At 38.4% G+C, this 17,344-nt stretch overlaps 2 protein-coding genes across 4 annotated transcripts; one reads left to right on the forward strand and one right to left on the reverse strand.

Annotated features, from left to right (window-relative positions):
• The first annotated feature begins 6,437 nt into the window (after positions 1–6,437).
• Positions 6,438–10,487, forward strand: LOC122983146 (pyridoxal phosphate binding protein). 3 transcript variants are annotated; one of them, XM_044352933.1, is made up of 8 exons: positions 6,438–6,632; positions 7,558–7,665; positions 7,785–7,820; positions 7,923–7,998; positions 8,086–8,226; positions 8,332–8,474; positions 9,400–9,498; positions 9,679–10,487. In XM_044352933.1, exons 1-8 carry the CDS (start codon positions 6,543–6,545, stop codon positions 9,850–9,852), a joined length of 867 nt encoding a protein of 288 aa, XP_044208868.1. In that variant the 5' UTR covers positions 6,438–6,542; the 3' UTR covers positions 9,853–10,487. The 3 variants fall into 3 exon arrangements, with proteins under 3 accessions (XP_044208868.1, XP_044208870.1, XP_044208871.1); XM_044352935.1 differs by lacking the exon at positions 6,438–6,632 and adding an exon at positions 6,656–6,730; XM_044352936.1 differs by lacking the exon at positions 6,438–6,632 and adding an exon at positions 6,780–6,803.
• Positions 10,488–10,996: 509 nt separating this feature from the next.
• Positions 10,997–16,169, reverse strand: tmed4 (transmembrane p24 trafficking protein 4). The gene is made up of 5 exons (XM_044352937.1): positions 15,961–16,169; positions 13,900–14,000; positions 13,694–13,819; positions 13,053–13,199; positions 10,997–12,948 (listed from the first exon to the last, which is right to left on the reverse strand). Exons 1-5 carry the CDS (start codon positions 16,094–16,096, stop codon positions 12,799–12,801), a joined length of 660 nt encoding a protein of 219 aa, XP_044208872.1. The 5' UTR covers positions 16,097–16,169; the 3' UTR covers positions 10,997–12,798.
• Positions 16,170–17,344: the final 1,175 nt, after the last annotated feature.

The following is a 17,344-nucleotide window of genomic DNA, read 5'->3' on the forward strand; positions in this document are numbered from 1 at the left end:
CTTTTTTTGTTCAATTTACAATGTACAGTGAATTATCATTATGCCACAGTTTATTGCCTGAAATTATTGACGAATTACTCAAAATATTGTGTTCTGTTCAATATGCTACTGTAGGCCATGGTTTTGGTTTTGTAACAGGGAGATGGATGACCATATAGACCCTGTGCTAACTATGAGAATTTGATTAAACATTTGATCAGTTGGGCTTGTTAGGAACTTAAAGTTCCCCTCAACTCAAATGTGTTTTTGTTATTGTTACCTCAATAGGATGTTTGAGCTTTATTGTGCAGGATAAGTTATGCGCAGAGTTTGAAACTAGAAGACTGTTTTTGCATTCATCCGCTCAAAGTGGAAAGTTTCTCTGTGCTCATTGAAAATGTAATTTTAAGGGGTGGGCCTATGAGCATGATTTGTGATATAACTAGTTTGGAAGCTAATCCTGGACCAATATTCAATTTACACAAGGGTGAAGTGAAAACTTGAAGCCTCCAGTGCACATACACTGAGAATAGAGTTTACAATGAAGTATCTTGAGTCCAACAGTTAATCATTTGAAATTACAACATTTACATATTCATTGTTTCTGGATTTTTCAATGAGAGGAGGAGAATGTGTAATTTTAATGAGGTAATTGGACTTTTGTGAAAAAGCCCTATAAAACACAAACACACACAGTATTTTATATACCTTACAAAATATCTGGATCTTAAACATCCCTGTAGGTTCACTCCACATCACAAGGAATATACAAGTAGAGGAATTTGAGCCATTAAAACAATGATTGAATAAAAAAGAGGAACTGAGTAAATGACTAGCATAAATTATAGTCAGACAAATGTATAAAGTCTCCTGGTATCAGCGCTTTTGACCTTTTTTATACATTTGTTTAATAGCGAACATCCTTTTTTTAATGCATTACACAATTAGGGATTTGGCAAAGCGATATTTGTGTATCTTTTGTTATGATGATGACATTAACTAGAAATGCAATATGTTTGTTCTCCAATAACACTCCTAGTTGGATAGTTTTGAAAGAAGAAATCTATAATAGTGACAGCTACACCTATTTTAATCTGGGGTTACGATATGTAACATTTTTGCTTGATTTCGATGGAAAACGTCACAAGGTCAAGGAAAGATGTGACGGAGAATCCATAAGGATTTAGGAAAAAACAATCTGACTGCACTGGGCTTACGCCCGCAGACGAAATTCACTACCGCCATTCAAATGAATTTGGTTTGAATACGGCCTTAAGCGACGGCGGATGTTATTGACATCGGTCTGCCGTGGTGAAACTTCTGGGTGCATCCCAAGTCTCTTAAATGGCATCCACGTTTCCCTCACTTGCGTCTTTTCCTTGCGTCTTAGTCCCTCCCACCGTGGATGCATTGACGTAAAGAAGAGGAAGGAGGAAACGAGGAAATTTGTTTTAAGAGACATGAGATGTCCTCTCCTTGCTGGTGGTGATTTCAATGTTACGGTAGACGACTCTGTAGATAGTTGACCCCCAACAAATGAAGCAAATTCTCTCTCCAATGTCATTTTATTTATGCAGAAATTTCAATTAGTAGATATCTGAAGAAAAAGGAATCCAAATACTAAATCCTATACATGGGCTAACAAAACTGGTACTTGCAGGTCACGAATCGACTACTGGTTAATCTCAAATAGTCTAGATGAAAATAATATCCATGTTAACACTTTGACTACCCCGCTCACAGATCAAAACTATAAATCTTCAAATTAACTTGAGACCTAATGCCAGTACCCACCGGAATTCATATTGGAAACTCAATAACTTGGTCTTAAAACAAAGTTGTTACAGAAAAGATTCACTTTCTAATAAAATGTTACTGGCAGAGGGCTTTGAATGATAAATGTTTCCAAAAAACTGGGAACTAGACCACTGCAGCTATTGACAAAATTACTAATTTTTAAAAAACAAAATTCATTGTCAAAAAATCAGTTCTAATGAATTCCCATGAAAATGGAGGTTTTATTTCTTGATTTTTCCACCCTGAATAGCACATTCAAAATCAACTGGATCAGACAATTCATTAGAAACCCAACATCAATTTGGAACTTCATTCCCAACTACATATTTTCCAAAGTCGGTGGCCTTAATTTCTTGTTACTCTGCTCCTACAATATTGAAAAACTTCCCACAAAACTAGTCAACTTTCATAAACAGATACTTCTTTCCTGGTCTTTAGTTTATAAACCTAACTTCACCCCACATAGATATTACATTTGGAACAACAGGGACATACTATACAAACACAGATCACTTTTTATAGAGAGCTGGTTCAGCCTTGGCATAACTTCAGTCACTCAGCTTTTCAGACCAAACGGCACATACCCTCTGGTGTAGTTATGTTGTTCAAAAATGGCACATTACCTGAAATTCACCCATTACCTCTGGGGCCTGTGCACACAGAAGTCGGCCGAATCTGCTTCTCAGTGAAAAAGAACAATAACCGTACTGTACGTGCACTATACCAAAAAGAAATCATCAGTACCCCCAATGCTGTATCATACTGGAACAATACATTCACAAACCTGATTTGGAAAAACATATGGTCCCTCCCTTGCAAATATTTCATCACAAATAAAACTAAAGAAGTGTCCCTCAAACTCATCCACTGAATCTATCCCTCCAATCTATTTATGTAAAGATATTTTAAAAAAAGACATCAGCGAATTCTGCTCCCTCTGTAAACAGGCTCCAGAAGATCTTCACCACCTCTTCTGGTCATGTCCCCACCTGCAGATTCTTTGGAAAAGTGTCATTACTTTTATCCATCAACATATTGACAAAAATTTTGCTTTGGACTACCAAAATGTATTGTTTGGTTTCTTTTTAGTCCCATCCCTCCAAGTAGACCAATATTACATAATTAATATTATTTTTAGACAAAGCTCATATCCATAACCGGAAATTCACTAATCAAATACCATGTACTTACCGTCTCGAAAAGGAAATCAAACAATACATTAACACAATTACTCAATCTGAAAACAAGAAAGCCATAAAGACTCTAGAATTATTTTCTTTGTTTCCATGTTTTTGAAATGATTTTGTGTTGGCCCACCAGAAATATTTTGTTTTCCTCTCCTGCACTCTATGATTTCATGTAACTTTTAATTGGGATTATTTTATTTTCGTATGTAACCCCCTCACCCCTGTTCGTTTTATGTCTGTTAATGCAAGCACTTTCAATTACATTTGAAAAAAAAAAAAAAAAAGAAAGAAAAGAAAAAAGAGATGTCCTCTCCTCTGAAGCGTCATGTGAAGCGACATCCGTTTCTGATGACGGCGACAGCTGATCACAGCTGGATCAGCTGTTAGTCGGCTTTAAGAGCTGTAGAGACTCCTGATGGAGTTTGTGTCTGTACACATGTGCACTGTGCTGACACTAATAAAGGTCCACCGTTATCACCGCTAAAGCAGCTGTTTTCTCTCTGCAGCCTGTTACCTGTCTAAGAAACGCCTAGATGAAAACTTGCATTCTGTATTTATACTGTGTCCTGCTCAGAGGCACAGGAATCATTTCTACTTGCAGAATGCGTTTATACTATTTATTGATTATTTGCATCTGTATTTTTTGATAGTCCTGATAGTGAATTCATTATTTAATTACCCAGAATATGATCATTTCTTCTGAACACTGGAAAATATGTATTTGGCTAAATGTTTCAGGGAAAATGGAAATTATGTAACTCATATCAAACCCGACGCTCAGGAATTTTCAGCCTCACATGTCACTGAATGGAAATGACGATAAATGTAAATATAAATGTGTTTAACTGTTATTATGGATAAAATTAAATTCAGGAAGAGTCTGTCTGTCAGCAGGAAACAGTTTAATGGAGGAAATATCAGATCATGAAAAGAAAAATCGTTCTAATACATGAAGAAAGTTGTATATGGTTCTTTTGTTGATCAGACCGACAATTAACAGATTTTTAACTATATGATTAATCAGAAAACAAGTAAGGCATAAAACTTGGGAGTGATAGACTTAAATTTAATCTGTAATCTGTTTCCACTTCGGTATGAAACTGCAGTGATGTATCAGATCTGTCAGATCAACTGCAGCATCTAATCAATAACTGATATCCAATAAAGGGGCGTGTCGGCTGGTAAAAGACTTCCGTGAAGGCTGCTCTCATGTTTCCTCGCTCCTCCGGGCAAAATAAGAGACTTGGGACGCTCATTAAAATGGCGCATCAGGAACAACTTCCGGTTCAGGCGAGGAGCGAGGAGGCATAAAATAAGACACTTGAGACGTACCCTTAGAGAATTTGACCAGCTCTTATTATGACTGCCACTTAGATACTTCCGGGTTATTTCACTCAGTTAGGAACCTTCCTAAGCAAATAAAGGGTAGCCTACATCTCAAGTTCCGGCCTGAACACGTTTACATGACAATATTCCATCAGTGATGCAAACTGACTGAAATTTCAGCGAAGCAGCCCTGGCAGCAGGCAAAATAGTGGACAAAGGAAGTAATGTTTATCTCCCTCTTGCACTGTCTGAAAAAAGCCCGGGCCTGGAGACGTCTACATGCCTGTGACAAAAAACTATGTTTTTTAATGTAACATTTGGCCAAAATCATGGGATTTATGAGGATATTTCACAAGAAGAGTACTCTGAAATCCTGCTCTCCAACTGCTCTTGATGATGTCACTTCCTTAGTGCTGTGACACATGATGCAATACACACTCATTATCAAATCACAGGAGGAGCAAGAAAAGACTTTAAAACTCACACTCTAATATCTCCAAAACAGTGAAAGATAGAAAACACATATAAATTCAAGATTTGTAGGTCAACCTCTCCAAAACTATGTGGAAGCAGTAAATGATCAAAAAAGTGTGGGTTTGCTCACACTCTCCATTCAAATATATGAGTATTTTTCTGTGTCCAGCTGCAGTTACTTATTGTCTCTCCACACCTGACACGTTTCAATCAAACTTTGACCAGGTCATGTGGGTTAAAAGTCTTTACTTTTCTAAAAATAAACTTGATGAAAATTAGGAAATTAATTTGTTTTACACACAAACTCATCAAGAGTTTTCTGTTTACTAATTGAAATTCAAGTGAATGTGCCCAAAACTTGCATGATTTTGATGACACAGGTGTGAGCAAGACAGACATGTCTCACCCTGCAGAAAATTCTCATCCTTGCACCATTGAGATTTGATGCTTCGCCATGACAGAGGAAGTTGCTATAACTTTATTGTACATGCTCCAGTCTGCTCCAGACTTTACATGGTTGATAAGAGTCCCGACCTGAACACGTCTACATGACAATATTCCATCAGTGATGCACACTGGCTGAATAGCGCCCCCTACGAAATTTCAGCGAAGCAGCCCCAGCAGCAGGCAAAACAGTGGACAGAGAAAGTGATGTTTATCTCCTTTTGCATTGTCTGAAAACAGCCCGGGTCTGAAGACATCTACATGCCCGTGACAGAAGACCTTTGATTGCGTCATGGCCCGACGTGCGTGGAGGCGCGAGGGCCCGTTCATCGCTGCTTGCGGCTTTAATTATTTAGGTGTTTGTTAAACAGGTAACAGGCTGCAGAGAGGAAACAGCTGCTGGCAGTGATAACTGGTGATAACTGTGCTCCTTTATTTGTATTATCACAGTGCCATGTGTGCAGACAAAAACTCCATCAGAAGTTTCTACAGCTGTTAAAGCCGACTGAATTATTATTCCATTAATCATTTTAAAATGGACTACATTCGCTTTTGGTGCAATCAGAAACTTATTCATAATTTCTCAGCTTTATCCTTGGAGAAATATCGTAAAATTGAGCTTCTGTTTGATGAAAAGGGATATAATTCCTTGACAAAGGCTTTCCCGGACTATGGTGCTGGGCAATTTTAGATTAGTAAGAGCATGTCCATTCACCAAAAGTTTGGAAAGATGTGGATTTTCATTACTTTGATATAAATTGTGAGGCATCATAATTACAGCTTGTGGGATTGCTTTGATAACATAATCATACTTTTTTCAGTCATTTAAATTAAAATTTGAGCAAAAAATCTCATGGTATAATGTTTTCAGTATTTTCCAGAAAGTGCATTGCAGACCATATTCCTTTCTCTAGACAATTTTTGTAAAATAAGGATTTATTCCTAAATACTACATACCTGCAATTCCACAGTGGGGGGTTTTGGGGACTAAAATTATGATTGTTTGATAATTTTCCAATAATATAATATATTTATAATTTAACAGGGAGCTTTTTTAGGTCATAGTCGCATCCAAGAAGGAGGTTGATGCCTCCTAATCTCATAAAAATTTGGCTTAGGATATGAAAACATACGCTGATGACTTTGCCATCCTGAGGGGGAGATCTCGCATCCGGGAGTTAGCCGCTTGCATAAGACTGAAATGCTGCAGCCGGAACAATAGAGGGCGATATATCTAAACTTCCTACTTCCTCTTCAGTCTGACTTTAATTTTGGAAGCTGAATGTCGTCATCGGACACGTTTCGTTACGTTTTATGTCGTAGCCGTTTGACGGTATGTGGAAAGTAGCAATGTCGGAGGAGGTTGGGAAAGCGCTACAGTCGGTAGTGGAGCGGGTGAACCAGGCGGCGGCCCGGCGGCCCAAGGTAAACAGCAGTCCAGGAGGCTCCGCTCAGCAGCACCGCTGCCGTCGCTCCACTCCCGTGGTCCGAAAAAGTCGTGCTGCCGCAGCACGACTCGTTATGTAAGGTTGCCAAAATACCTCAACCTTTGGATGGGAGACAACCAGGCTTGTGGCAGCACTTTCATAACAACAGGCATGGTGAATTAGTGGCAGCATGTTATGCGCGGGAGCAGGATGATGAAGGCATGCTTATGTAGTGTATCTGCATGCACGCTGCTGCATAGAAATATAATGCCCGGAAGCTAATTTTGGCTTGATTTTTCGATTGACATTTGGTGTGATTGTAAGCTACACGACCACGTTTAGACCTCCTCTCCTCCCACCACAGCTCTGAAAAATGTCCAGGAGCAAAGATATCGTTTTCATCAAGTGCCCCCCCCCCCCCCATAAAAATAGCACTGAGTGATATCTAGGTCAAAGTATATAGGAATGCGCAGCTTCCAGGGTGCTAAATTAACTTTTTTGTCCACCGTCCAAATGGCTAGTGAATGTTCAAATTGTACCAGCCACTCAATAGACTACCATTATTTTTTGGCTGGTGAGTGAAGCAAATTTACCAGCCACTTATATATTTTACCAGTATTTGGCTGGTACTAATTTTGTACCCTGACAGCATCCTTTCTTTCATTCATGTGTCCCTCAGTGGCTTGTTACTGATAATCTGACTCATTAGTAGAGCTGGCTGCATGATGCACTGCAGCATCTAAACATAGCAGCTGCCAGAAACAATCAGTTTTGTCACTGTTTTGCAGGATCCTGACAAGGCTTATTCACTGTTCTGCAAGAGCCAAAAGACCTCAGCTAACACGGTGCTTCACAAACTGAGCTTTTCTACTGATACATTCACTGCTACAGATGAAAAACAAGACTGCTTTGTCCTCCCTCAGACACTACCAGCTGTGCCACCCCGCCTTGTCGCTGTCAGCAAGACAAAACCCCCAGAGATGATTGTGGAGGCCTACAGACAAGGGCAGCGTAACTTTGGAGAAAATTATGTGAGTATAATGCTGTGCATCCCTCTGTTCCAAACTGTCAAATGAAAATGAAACACTAAGAAGTAGAAATAAAGTGACATAATGTAGAGATTCACTGTGTCCTTGTGTCTCCACACTAGGTTAATGAGCTTGTGGACAAAGCTTCACATCCATTGGTGGGTTTACATGTTTCATAAGGAAGAATTGATTGTTTCATACACCCCAGCTGTGACAGATTTTAAACATTTCTAAATTTGGTTTCCTTCTCCCCTATTCAGATTTTAGAATCATGTCCAGAAATCAAATGGCATTTTATCGGCCATCTACAGAAAAATAATGTCAACAAACTTTTGGGTGAGTGGTTGTCAGCTCGTCCTGCCCTCTCCTGCTGAAGCTGCATGTTAAAAAACCTTGCGCTAAGTCATGTCTTTCTGTTCTCAGGCGTGCCAAACCTGTTCCTTGTGGAGACAGTTGACTCTGCAAAACTGGCTGACAAGGTCAACAGCTCATGGCAGCGCATCAGAGGAGCCAGCACACAGAGGTTAAAGGTCATGGTGCAGATCAACACCAGCGGAGAACAAAGTTAGTGTTGATTCCATCACTTTTTTTATGCTCTCCTTTTGTGTGCTGATCACAAATGCATATGTAGAGTCGGTTGTTTACGTGTACTACTGTATGCAAATGTAGGCAAACATGGCCTGCCACCAGAGGAAACAGTGGACACAGTGAAACACATAGTATCCGAGTGCTCTGCCCTGCTCTTCTCAGGACTCATGACCATTGGGCGCTACGGCTACGACCTCACCCTGGGCCCAAATCCAGACTTTCAGGTACAGACGATTCTTATGAAAATTGAATTGTTATGAGAGGAAAGTGTTTGAATTGCATTGCGTTTATCTGTGATTTCAGTAGTTGGTTATATGTTACATCAACAAAGCTAATTAAAACAACAAAACTGCCTTGTGTAATAAAGGAATGGACGTCTCAAATTTTTCTTTAACTTAACAGCACAACAGAAATTCTATTTGTCGGCCAGATACTGTTTTGCACAGTAACTCAAATTTCATTGGCCCGCTTGCTTAGAATGTTAAATCCAGTTTAAAAAAATCTTAGTATTATTATGACTTGTTTGCATTATTTTTGACATCATCTTAAATTTTGAGCTCCATATGAATTCTCTGTCTTGCTAACTTGCAATAAAGGATCTTTGCAAAACTCAGAGCCCTACTTTAGCCTAAAGAGTAGGAAAAAGTCATCCTTGATTTTAGAAATCTAGCCACAACTGTTGTTAACATCTTGTTCAACAAAAATTAATCACACATTACACCACCAGTTTTAGGACAGATTTTTGAGTTTTTACTCCTGACATAGAGAGTATTACATGGTCAGAGCCTTATATATGAAAAGGAGTTGTTGTGCCCTCTGACTACTGGGAGGAGCCTCAGGTCTTCAGAGCAGGAACGTCTGGCCAGGTTAAGGTCAAGGCTTATGATGTCATACTCCTTGAGTCTGGAACAACCTCCCGCAAAGTCAGAGAGACTGAATTTGTGCACATCTTTAAAAAGCATCTTAAAACCCTCTTTTTCCTTTGGCCTTTTCATTATTTTATAACTCCTACTTATGTGTTGCACATGTATTTCTCCATGTTTCTTATACTGTCTTCTTTGTCTTTTATCTTCCTTTCTTTCTTCCTATAAAAACTTTGTAATTTGTGTTTTGTAAAGTGCTGTATAAATAAAGTTTGCTTGCTTGTAGATGCTGCTGAGTCGGAGGCAGGAGTTGTGTGATAGTTTGAAGCTGCCTCCGGAGGAGGTAGAGCTCAGTATGGGCATGTCCACAGATTTTGAACATGCGGTGAGTATCACTCCGTATTAGCTTTTATAGACACTGTTTGCAGGGCTTATGGGATAAAGTCAGTATGTCATACCATTTATTACACATGCTGCTGTGTAGTTTTAAGACTCCCTTGCTGTCCCATTCCTTTACTGATTTTTTTTTTTCTGTGCAACATGTGCATGTTCCAATGTGCTCTAGATTGAGGTGGGCGCCACCAACGTGCGAGTGGGTAGTATTATATTTGGCAACAGGGAGTACCCCAACAGTGCAGCGAACACTCCAAATCCTAGTCCAGCTCCCAGCCCAGAGAAAACATCCAAGCAGGTGTCAGAAGAGGCCGCCAAGAAGATGACGCACCTCACCGTGTCTTAACACTAAGAAAAGCTTCTCCTCTGAAATACCTTTGAGAAAATAATTTAGAAAATCATATTAATATTTATTATTATAAAATAATAAATAACAGTCTTCATGTGCAAACTGAACAGAGCAGTGAAGCTGATTCCACAGGGTCATGTGGAATTAGGATGAATTAGGTCATGTCGAATTCTTGCATAATTTTAAAATGTATTTGCCTAATCCTCCTCAATTTTTTGTGCGCCTTTCTTGCTCTTTTAAGCACTAAAAAGTGGCATTCAATACAGAACTAATTTTACCTTTTTTAAAAGTAGTGTCAAACAGTTGTTACTAACCTATAGTGCTTTGACTTCCTCTTCATGGAAATCTCTACTACAAGATTACTGGATACAAGACAAATGTACAACTACTGAAAACATGGTGACTTATGGAGAATTATTTCATACTGAGTGAACAGTGAGGATTTGTTTGGAATTTGTTCAACTGATGTGATATTTTCTACCTTTCAAACTCAACATGTGATAGTGCTGAAACATGCTTGACTGTGTACAGTGTCCCAGAGATCAGGAACTCCACACAGTACAATGTACCGGTTTTGTTGTACAGATAAAACAAAGACTTGATTTAATAAATCATTTATCCCTTTATAACGACATAGTATTGTGCGTTTGATATTGTTTCGTATGGTGTGCAGTCAAATCTCTATTCTTGATATAAGCAAACCCAAGAGTAACTTTGAAGAGAAGTGTTTTGTTTGTGTCCAAGAGTCTTGTCAGTGCTATGGTGTGGTGCATTTACGGAGATGGAAGAGAGTTAACCTATGCAAAGTAGAGATCTTGTTTCAACTTCTTTTTGGTTTTGGAATGCGTTTTTACACTGCAGCTATATGCTGGTGTCACAGTGGTATTTTCAAAGATGTCACAAGGTCAGTGTGTTTTTCTGTCTCCATGAAAAGTGCTTTCATTGTCAGTGATGAAAAATTAACTTGTGGTTAGACATGTGGTTGCTGTCTTAAACTAGGCGTTTCAGTGTTGTTTGGTTCGGAATCCGACTCTGAGGGAAGCCAAAGCCAAGCAATAAATTTTACTGTTGAAAATATCTGCCATTTGCTGTGGGGTTTTTTTTTGGGCAAACTGGCACAAAAGTAAGATCAGAGGCAAAGTTTAGCCAAAGTGTCTTTATTAAGCACATGGAGGTGACATCAAGACCACAGTTAGAAACAGGAACATTTTGGAGTGATGATCTTTTTTAAATAGAACTGAATGCCCAATTATATTGCATCTGAAGAACTGGACTCAAATATAAACTGTATAATATGAAAACCTTTTCAAAATTGGAAACCCACTGACTCACAATGTTAAGTTCTTCATCATTATGAATGTGAATTAACAGAATTTACAGATGTATTAAAATGCTGCCCAGCATGGATGAATGGAATCCAGAATAGTTTATGAAATTACAGTAAATCTGGCTTTAGCTCAGCAATAAAACACAGGCTATGACTGCTCAATAAATAAGCTGTGATGAAGCAAAACAACCTGGTGGCACAATTTAAAAAAACAAATAAACTTAAATACCTGTATATCATGCAAATTGTACAAGGCATTAGAAAATGAACAGGATAGTTGATCAGCGATACCAGTTATTTGCCAGAAAGAGTATCACAAACTGTATCTACAGACCTATCTAATACAATGTACAGAAAATTGGACAGCTAGAAACTATACAGTCTGGTAGAAGGATGGGTGGCAACATTTTATTTTAACCCCCTATTTCACATTTATAAACCATGTATAAACACTTAATACATGGTTTAGATGTAAACTATCTGTAACATCTGATGAATGATTGACAATATAACATTTGCAATCATATAAACTACTTAAAAACAACACACATAATAGATTTATCTATTATATTTAATGAGGCTGAAATCTCCGAGAGAAATCCAGTAAGTGGAACCCGAGTTAAGATTTTTTTTGTCAAACTACTATTTCTGAGGTCAAGAATTAACATGTCCTCGAGTTTTCATCATACCATGACTTTCTAATAATACATTTTACAATAATTATCATTTGCTTTTCAAGATAACATTGTACATGTGCATTAACAGTTAATATGTTTTATAACACTCAGGATGTTTTCATGTATGTATATATCCATAATTATAAGAGCGGTCATACCATATTATTAATCATTAAGTATGCTATATAGAAGTTTTAATTGTTGACTAATAGATTAACACTTAAAATGTCTTTATACCCACTCACAGTGTGTTATAAACAATTTATTAGGCGTTTATACATGGTTCATAAATGTGAAATAGGGGGTTAAAATAAAGTGTTTCGGACATCTAAGAAATCAAGGCCAGTATAATATTTGCATAAGTGTGACCACTTACTGTATACAGCACTGCTGAAAGCCTATAGTTAGAAATGATAAAACCTGGAAATAAACTGTGTGCAACACAATGACAAAAAATGACCAACGTAAAACCAGGTATCAATAACCAACTTGATTATTACTTGTGACAGCTTTAACATTCTCATTCTCACATTATTTATTGCAGTGGCCATCCATTCATGCATGACACAAAAAAACAATCTCAGTTCACTAATGTTGTCTTCTCTGCTTACTCCTGCATGTGAAGATAGAAAGATGTCAAGTGTTATCAGGAAAACACAACAACCAAAACGAGAAAGGCAAGTGGAATGTTGTGCTGCGGTATTGATGCTAAGGGAAAAAATAACAATAGCTTAAAAAATTTAGAATGAAAAAAACATTGCCCAGGATTTATAACTTCCTCTGTGAATCTGCTCATACCATTTAAAGGCTGATATTAAGATCGCATGTCTCATTTTGGAGTTTTCTGCACTGTGGGTGGGCATCTCTCCATTCAGGTAAGTCAAGTCTGTCTTTTGATTTGTCTGTTGTTTCCTTATGCTGGTGTTGCTCAGACTGACATTACACCAGCTTCTTGGCCTCAAAAAAGCTTTTGAGGTGCTTCATCTGCCAAATGCCTGTGACGATGAGGATGAGCGTCTGAGCAATGGACCACCAGAGGACACGTTGGTTGGTGCTCTCACTCGTTATGCGAAACCGCTCCTCGCGATACTGTAGGAGACATAACACAGTGACCTCACTACAGCAACTGTACCTCATTAACTTAGGAATAAACCTGTCATCTCTGGCATGACTTGGTGTATGTTGTTACTAACCCTCTGGTAGTTTTGCTCCTTCTGGACCTGTTCAACTTGGTCTAGAAGCTGTCGGACTCGCAGCTGCAGCTCAGTGAGTTTGTCCTTAGCTGCAATTTCAGGATAGTTGTTGGTATGTTCTCCAACCTGAATATCCAGATGCACTCTCTGCAATGTTGTGAAACAGATAGTTTTAAGTCTATGTGCCTGTGTGATAATAGTCTGATAGTCCAGAGGGGCGTTTCATAAAAAAAAGCTCAGAAAAAGGTTTATTTTGAAGTCTGTTTGAATGAGGATTAAGCAGTTTCATAAAGTCAGCTAAATTATTAGATTTTTTGCACTATTATTACCCCATTAAAGGGCAATATGGCTTTGAAAACAGCAAAAAATTAATAATAACAAACAGCAAAGAAAACATTTCATTTTCGACAGTGCACATGTTAACAAATATGTGCCAAAACTTAAAATCTCATTTCAATTATTTTTCAGTCCAGTACAGCCCATGTGAAAATGTAGTAAGTACTACAAATTGATTTGAGAGATACCGAGTCAGGCTTGTACCACAGCCTGGAAAGTTTCCATGGTAACTTAAGTCTGACTTATTTAAATCTCTTTAATACAACAGTCATATTAAAGGAAAATAATGTTGACTAAGTCCATACCAGTTTTCCTCCGGCAAACAGAGCCATTTTGGTGGAGTTGGAGTGCAGACAGATCTGATGTTCTCCAGGAGTGTGGGAGGTAAAGGTGAACCGTCCATCCGACCCATATTGACGAGAAAGGATAATCTGGAAGAGTTGTACAAGAAAAATCTTTAGATTCTCCTCATATATATGTAGGTGTGTTTACTACCTCCTATTTACATTACCTTTGTATCTGGATCCTTGATCTCCACATGCATCCCAAGGCCAGGGGTGGATGGAAGGAAGGAACTGGTCTGTTTGTCCCACAGCTGAGTCCTGTACTTTCCTTTCAAACAGGCAAAATGAAACACATGCAATCAACTTAGCGAGACTGCTGCAGTAACATAGCAACAGAATTAAAGTTACAATGACAATTGAATTTGTAATATTGATATAGAAAATTGGGATGTTAAACATAATGTAACTGAAACATTAAAAACATAAAACAGAAAAGCATGAAAAGCAAGTGCAAGTGAATGCAGATGAAGAAATATGACTGAAAATACATGCAATGTGGGAATATTAACCCTTTCATGCATGAATTATGATAGTCTCAGTCAGGATTTTTTTCCTAAGTGTTTTTATTCCTCTTTAGGCGTGAAAAAAAAAATTGAACCTCATTTTTGTTTTAACACGCATTTTTCAAGGAGTTTGTCCAACTTAGTGGACAGATGATTAATTGTCATTTTCTCCCAACATAAAATCAATACTTGGAAATTTTAACAATTCCATTACTCCTTAGTTGTTACTTGATGTTACAAAATTTTATGTACCTGCAAGGGTCTATTACTATAGAAGGATTGGCAAGATGTTCCTGAGCTGCGGAGCATTTCCGGCCGACAGGCGGCCATCTTGGTTTTGAGCTTTTACAGTCTATGGTTTTGAGAAATTTGTGTTGCACTTACAAAGGCTGGCCAATGGATGGTAGTGTATGGGATGACACACTAGAGTCCACTGTGTTGGCTGATGTGCAACTATACCATTAAAACCCATGCATATATAAGAAAACGGCTTTTGAATAGCTGTCCACTGTAGTGACCACTATGCATGAAAGGGTTAAATGCAGTTCTAATGGTAAAAATATCAAAATTCACATCTCATTTTCTGCTTCTCAGAGATTCTACATGCTTTCATGTATAAGGAAGAACTCCCCATGCACAGCCAGTATTTTCAGACAGGTGTTGGTCGGTCGCAGGAACACATAAGGTGAAAATCAGAATATACCACCGCACACTGTAATGACTTTACTGTGTATTTATATATATTTACACACTGTTTAATGTGCTGCAGATGAGCAGCTAATTAGCTATCTGGCTGCTAACTGATGTTGGCAGTGCACATTACCCCAGTGAATGTTTGTTAGGTTGCTCGTTCAACAAACTAAGCTGCAGGACAAGACGTGTGTTCGTGTTTGTAATTATCAAGTTTTGATGATGTGGGCATTTACCATTTCAAATTAGTGAGAAAGCCGGTGAATGAGAGAAAGAAAACGTTATTTTCTGATTGTTTCACGGCGGTTACAAATAGACATGTCCACAACTGCACCTCCACACAACCCTGCGGAGGTGACACACCTGAAGATTTGTCCAAACTTTTGACTGGTGCTGTATGTAAGAACCGGATGTACTGTAATGTGCAGGTTATGTGTCACAGACAAACACGATGTGCATTGTGAGCCGTGCAGATTCAAATGAGTGATGAGTGAGTAATTGTGAGCTCGCTATTAAAAAAACGATAGTCACCACAGTATTATTGTCATAAATAGTGTATTTTACAAATGCCATTTACGTTACCTATAATTTCAAATGGAAAATAAAGACTTTTCACAATGTGTTATGAATCTTATTTTATATACCAAGATAACTACATTGCCACCATAAAAACGGTGGCCGTGAAAGACAGTTAACAATTAAACGAATTGTTTAATTCCACTTTTGAACAATACCCCTTTAAATACAAGATAAAAATGCCTTGTTACATAGAGGAGACCTATTCTTCTTAATGTAAAACATAAACTCAGATGTAATGCTACCGCCCACTGACTGAATCCGCAGAAAAAATACTCAGTGGTGGTTTATACCTTGTCAGAAAAGTGAGACGTTTCTTCAAACCGTCAAGTTGTTTTGTCTTTCTTACTGCTGTCTCTCACAGTCGCTGCAGCATCCTTACTGAAGCCAGCTGGTAACTTAGCTATATTAGCCTGCATTGCTAACTAGCTCTGTCACGCTGACGGCCCGACAACTTACCGATAACCATGGTCTCGTCTGGAATTTCCTCAATGAAACACTTCTTCTCCGTCTCTCCTATGTGGAAGTAGAGTGCGTAACTTGGATAAATCCAAGCTAATATGAAAACAACTCCAGCCGCAGGGACAGGTAGCATTATGTAGCCTCTTTCACTTTGCGCACATCAGCACAGGAAGCGCTGGCGTCATCACGTCAACCCCACTGCGGGAGGAGGAGGGGGATTTCCGGATGGAGTAACCTTCCTTAACTTGCCCTGAGCGCAGACTCTCAGGCAGCACTCACCAGGCTGGGTTCCTTCCGCACACCGACTCAAGGAAGAGACAAGCATTGATCAATTAAATAAAGAAGTGAGGGGCATGTGTTTGACAGCATTATATGTTCTAAGACCTTACAATTTTATAATAGCCTAATAATAATAACAGATTTAATTCGTACTGCACTTTTTATTCGCAGTGAATCTCAAAGTGCACCAGTGTTAAACACATACAACACACAACATAAAGAAAATAGTAAGAGTTAAGATGAAAAAGGTAAGGAACCACTGGACTAAACTAGCTAACTCTATATAAAGTAGTTCAAACTAGCTCCACCTCTAGCAGTTACAACAGTAACATGCTGCTTACACATTGATGCTTCAGTATTAATAATCTAATGATGTCATCTATAATATAATAATAATTCTATTTATAGAGCACTTTTCAAGCAATAAGCACAAATTGCCATCCAAAGGTGAGGAAATTCAAAACATTATCAACATTAGGGACAATTGCGAGAGGTAAATAATGAAACATGCAAATACATACAAATATGCATACACATACATATATACATATATGCATATACATACACACATAAAAGATAAAAACTCTCAATGAAATAAGATAAAGATAAAAATGAAAACTCTCAATGACAGAAGTGTAGACTATCAGCTATCAGGAAAAGCCATTCTGTAAAAGTAAGTTTTAAGATGAGATTTAAAAGCAGCAACAGTGCCAGCTGACCTGATGCTCAGTGGAAGGCTGTTCCAGAGCCAAGGAGCCAGTACTGCAAAAGGCTGTATCACCGTTTGTTTTAACCTGGACTCTGGAATAGATAGAAGACCTAGACTGGCAGACCTGAGGGGCCTGTTTGGACAGTAAGGTGCAAGGTGCACAGTTACATACTCTGGCACCAGATCATTCAGAGCCTTGTATGAAATCAAAGGCACTTTAAAATGGATTCTAAAAGACACTGGAAGCCAGTACAATGAAGCCAGGACTTGTGTGATGTGTGAGAATCACTTTATTTTGGTCTATAGTCTAGCTGCTGAATTTTGAACAACTTGGAGCCACTCCATAGCTCGATTGTTCAGGCAAGTAAACAAGGTATTTACAATAATTAAGGC

This window comes from Thunnus albacares, chromosome 5, assembly GCF_914725855.1.
Source record: "Thunnus albacares chromosome 5, fThuAlb1.1, whole genome shotgun sequence".
Taxonomy (NCBI): domain Eukaryota; kingdom Metazoa; phylum Chordata; class Actinopteri; order Scombriformes; family Scombridae; genus Thunnus; species Thunnus albacares.